Source organism: Ctenocephalides felis, unplaced genomic scaffold, assembly GCF_003426905.1.
Source record: "Ctenocephalides felis isolate EL2017-DRISC unplaced genomic scaffold, ASM342690v1 CF-g0.4_SCAFFOLD_01594, whole genome shotgun sequence".
Taxonomy (NCBI): domain Eukaryota; kingdom Metazoa; phylum Arthropoda; class Insecta; order Siphonaptera; family Pulicidae; genus Ctenocephalides; species Ctenocephalides felis.
The window spans coordinates 1-5614 of NW_020537748.1; the positions used below are offsets into that span (position 1 = coordinate 1).

General features: G+C 28.2%; 2 protein-coding genes across 2 annotated transcripts; both read left to right on the plus strand.

Moving 5' to 3' along the window:
* Positions 1 to 515: 515 nt before the first annotated feature.
* On the plus strand, positions 516 to 1838 carry LOC113372122 (nucleoporin Ndc1; the record flags this gene model as incomplete). The annotated part of the gene is made up of 1 exon (XM_026612450.1): positions 516 to 1838. A coding segment is annotated over one exon (1323 nt), but the record flags the coding sequence as incomplete, so codon positions are not given.
* A 518-nt stretch (positions 1839 to 2356) lies between these two features.
* Positions 2357 to 5354, plus strand: LOC113372120 (nitric oxide synthase, salivary gland-like). The gene is made up of 9 exons (XM_026612447.1): positions 2357 to 2368; positions 2421 to 2675; positions 2838 to 2963; positions 3036 to 3233; positions 3338 to 3548; positions 4045 to 4132; positions 4262 to 4529; positions 4594 to 4785; positions 5247 to 5354. The coding sequence occupies exons 1-9, from the start codon at positions 2357 to 2359 to the stop codon at positions 5352 to 5354; spliced, it is 1458 nt and encodes a 485-aa protein (XP_026468232.1).
* The last annotated feature ends 260 nt before the right edge of the window (positions 5355 to 5614 follow it).

Genomic DNA, 5614 nt, shown 5'->3' on the forward strand with positions numbered 1-5614 from the left:
TTTCAGAACCATACACGTAGTTTTAACATGCTATGTTGGTCATACTGATTCGTCTTTGACATCTTGATTTAACGTCTTTTTTATTTTGTGGTTATGTGTAGTTCTGGCGCCGCTTTACTGTTAATTATTTATAATAAACATTGAAACATAGATGTTGAATAATTGCTGAATGTGATTTGTATCAAATAATTTATATACGTAAAAGAATGGCTTCTGTTCCGTGTAATGGAAAATATATTTCAAGAATCGCTAGCACAATCAGACAAATAGTGATTTTGCAAAGTTTACAAGTGATAATATTTATAAGTGTTATAAATTTTAGATTACTCTACCCTTTAGTTTGGCTGAAGACAATTGTTGATAAATGGACATCTGGTGTTTGTTGGTTTATCTTTCTTATTAAATGCAGTTATTCTTTTTGGATTCACCGTAAGATATAGCAAGAATTATTCAACAAATTATTCACTAGTTTCTTCAAGATTTGAGAAAATCACTAAGTTATTTTCAACTAATAGTCAAATATTGATATTAACATCGATAATATTGGTATTACGAATTCTTATTTGCATTTGAATCTGACTGGGTTGTCGGGCATAAGTGATGATGAATTTGTCAACTCGTTAGAATCAAGAAAATGCTTGGTTATATGCTCTGGGCCTTTTTTTGCACTTTTTTATTTTATCAGGCGCAACTTTAAAGATGAGATCATTGAATTGCCTATTATCCACCAGTCTGTTAGAATGCAATTATCTACGAAATTGAAATACCTCATCTATGATGCTGGTAAACTGTCTTTGCGTTCGCTACCATTATATTTGATCATTTATATCATATTTGGTTACAAGGCACTAGAGTTTTGGAGCATTCTGTTTGATGCCGAGAATAACTTTGACATCCTTTATTGTTTAGAAAAATACATCATTGTATATTTATTCACATTTGGTACATGCTTTTACTTTACATTGTTAATTATACATGAGCTGTTCATATTAAATCTAATGCAACCGATGGAATTTGCTATTGATCCAGAAAATAATGTGGATAATGATATGCTATTGAAAGATGCACTTAAGTCTAAGATTCCTTTAATCAGAATGTTGGCTTTCCAAGATTTATATATTTTAACAGAGAGAGTTCCTGAAAGAAGGAAAGAAATATTTGCTATAACTTTTCCTGGAGGCCAAGGCAAAAACTGGAATGAAATCTCAGGGGAATGTAAATCTGTACTCGAAAAATTCATTGATGGCTTAATGAAAACATATCCAAAAATGACATCATCAAAGTTATCAGTTGATTACAATTCTCCTAGAAATCGCAGAGTGAATTTAGAGCAATTACTAGAAACAGTTAACTATAGAGCTTATCCTAAGGAGGTCTTGAATGAAGAAGAAGTAAAAGAAACAGAACCAACTTTTAAGGAAATTATTGTAAAAAAGGTCACGAATAACCCATTCGTAGCTTATTTATTTGGAAATAGCAGTTTACTGGAACTCAGAAGAATTATTGCAGAATGCCAAGTGGTTATGTGGGTAAATCTCAGTTTAACAATGCTTCTCAAAATGTCTCTTGTTGAAGATCAATATGGAGTCACACAGAATGATGTACCAAAGATTTTGGAACTTATGCTGAAATTACAAGATTCTTTAACATTAATAAATAAAATACAACTTTATAAAATGCTGAAAGAAAAAGATGATTTGTTTGTAACATTGACAACTTCTCTAGAAGTAAACATTCGATCTTGCATTTATATTCTGAATCACATCTACAAACCGTACTTTCCTAAAATGCAATTAGAAAATGATATTAAAGAAAAATTGTCTTATTATAACATGTAATTAGATAAGTGTATAATAATTTAAATCAGTCATTAAGTTTAATATATCAGTTTATTTAAATGTAATGTAAAGCATTATGTAAGTATTTAATACTTTTTTTTAACATTGTTATGATTATTTTTAATAATAATACAAATATTCTTTTTAATATACTCTGTTTGGATTTAAAGTTATTTTTCTATATATTCCTATTTCAAGGTATATCACTTATAATCAATAAAAATTATAATTTTTTTAGCACATATAATATGATTCATCATTTCTACTATGTTATTATTACCAATTTATTCAGGAAAGCTTTTTTAGAAAAAAAAATGAAGTGTTATCATTTCATTTATATGCAGATTACTTCTATATGACATTGCAATTTTTTTTAGGTATATATGAAAACTTTTATAATTAATTAATATAAATTTATGTATATTTCCTGAAAAACAAGAAGGAATTTTTAGTCTTTGCATGTTTTTCATCCTGTGTATAGATCTTTTCTTTGTGTATATCTATTTCTGTGAAAATTAATGTTTGAAATTGTACTTATTAATATTAATAACCTCTCAACTATCCATTGTTAATAATTTCTAGGTTGCATGTGAAACATTTTGTTTGGAAGACACCGATACATATCTAGAAGCAACACAAGCTTTAAATACCGATGTGTTATCCCAGGATACTATTAGATTTGTGGAATCTGTCCCAGAAGGATTAATTCCGGCTTTGCGAAGATGCTATAATAAGAAAGTTGTGTCCTGCAAATTATTAAGGCAAACAAATCTTCACAAAAGTGCTGGAGAAGGTAGCACTTTGCTGCTAGAAATTGAAATACCTAAAAACTCTAAAGTAGGTGTTGAAATATTAATTGAATTATGAACTTGTTATTTATCTTGATTATTAAAGCAAGTTTTGCTTGAAACATACCAAATTTCATTAACTTAAGAAAAAAAACATTCAGAAAATTTACTAATAATAAGTGATTTTTTTATGCAAATAAAAATATTTCAGGACGAGTTAAAATATGAGCCTGGTGATCACATAGGTGTTTTTCCTGAAAATAGTTCAGAAATTGTTAATGGTTTATTAGAACGACTTGAAGGTGCTGAATCACCAGACTCACCAGTGGAACTACAGGTTATATCTATAGAAAATTTTTGTGCATGTTATTGTTTATATAATTTGAATCTAATGTTTTTATATTAATAGGTACTAAAAGAAACACAAACACATAATGGTGTTGTACGTTCTTGGTCTGGGCATGAACGACTTCCAAGATGCAGTTTACGAATGCTGCTAACTAGATTTTTAGATTTAACAACTCCTCCCTCACCTGCGATACTTCAGTATTTGTCAAGTTGTTGTACAGAAGAAATAGATAAAGATAAATTAGAATCACTGGCCTCAGTTAGTACAAGAATAACATTAATTTATTTATTTATGTTATATGCAAACAAAAGTGTAGTTTAATATTCTTCATAAAATTTCCATTTTAATTCGAGTCTTAATAGGATTCCGCGGCATATGAAGATTGGAGGCATTTGAAATACCCTCATCTATTAGAAGTGCTAGAACAATTTCCTTCTTGTAGACCTAGTGCTAAAATGCTTTGTGCCCAGCTGAGTCCTCTTCAAGCTCGTTTCTACAGTGTTTCATCAGCTCCTGAACCACATCCTGGCCAGATACATTTAACAGTAGCAGTAGTTCAATACAAGACTCAAAGTGAGCTATATACTTATCTTTTATTTTAGCCCAAGTAAAATATTTACTAGGGCTATATATATATACTCGTATAGCCCTAGTAATTACTAGACATATATATATATATATATATATATATATATATATCTTGAGGATTTTTTGTTCGATGTTGAAACATATTGAAATGAATAAAACAGCCAATGCGTCGAATGTAGAAAATTTATTTTAATTTTTTATACGTTTTGAGACTAGATGTGTCTCATCATAATTTTTCCAATGTATAAATTTAGTTTTTTTAAACTTTTTCTTTATAATGTAAATTTTTTTTGGCTGAATGATGAGACACAACTAGTCTCGAAACGTATAAAAAATTAAAATAAATTTTCTACATTCGACGCATTGACTGTTTTATTCATTTCAATTGTTTCAACATCGAACAAAAAATCCTCAAGATATATATATATATATATATATATATATATATCTATATGACTTAATTTTTTTTATATTGTTTTAGACGGAGAAGGACCACTACATTATGGAGTATGTTCTAATTATTTGAAAAGACTCACTTCAGGAAAAGAAATTGCTATATTTGTTAGAAGGTAGAATTTATTAGTTTTAAGTGGTTAACTAATATCAATGGTTAATAAAGCATAATATAAATCAAGTAAAATATTTTATCTAATTTGATTACTTTTAATTTCAAAATATTTTTTCTACAAATATTTTAGCGCGCCAAGTTTTCATTTGCCAATAGATTCAGGGCGACCCATCGTGTTAATCGGACCAGGAACTGGTGTTGCACCTTTTCGAGGCTTTTGGCATAGTTTACATCATAAATACAAAACTGAAGGCGTTGCAATCCCAAAACTTTGGTTATTTTTTGGATGTAGACAACGCGCCTTAGATTTATATCGAGAAGAAAAAAACTTAATGTTAGAAGAAAAAATAATTGACAGAGAATTCTTAGCACTTAGCCGACAACCTGGACTTAAAAAGGTGATTAAACATGTCTTGCGACTTACTAAATTTATATACATTTACACATGCTATCTGTCATTAGACTTACGTGCAAGACTTAGTATTATCAGTGGCAGATGATATGCGAAGAATTTTAGTACATGAACATGGACATTTATATGTGTGTGGAGATGTTACAATGGCTGAGTGTGTTCATCAAGCTGTTAGAACTGCTTTGACAAAACAGGACTCTATTCCAAAAGAAACCATTGATCGTTTCTTGCTGGATATGCGAGTTAGTATAAACTTAAATTTTTACAAACAAAAACTTTATCATATAATCTTTGTGTATCACAAAATTGATCTCAATGATTTGTGTCAATGCCATACATATATATATATATATATATATATATATATATATATATATATATATATATATTAATTTGGAAATATGAACAAACAACTTTTTTTTTTGCACTAATTTATTAAATAATAATTTTCACAAACGTTTCGAGACTAGGTTTGTCTTATCATCAGTGTGTTATAATTTAAAATTTAAATGTTATCTATTACAAGTCGCTCGATACACTGTCGTCTGCGACTATATGTATATATATACATATAGTCGCAGACTATATATATACATATATATATATATATATATATATATATGTGTGTATATATGTATATATATATATATATATGTTTGTATGTATCTATACTATACTATATTTTCATCCTATCTATATATAGGATGAAAATCGATATCATGAAGACATATTTGGTATCACTCTGCGCACTGCTGAAGTTCATAATAGATCAAGGGCTACAGCAAGAATAAGACTTGAAAAACAAAATTGACTCACTCCATAAGCTGACATTAAATTATGGTGCCACTTGAATCGTTTTATTCTCAAACTAAAAATGAATAATAAATGCTGAATTATTTTAATTTATTCTCTTGATATTAAAAAGCTATTTATGAAATATCCAAAGTTTAAAAATATCTGCTAAATAAAATAATTTTAATAATATTTATCAAGTTCCAAGATTTCACTTTGTACATTTACATATGTGTACACACAATATATCTATATTTATGTATATAATATATATATATA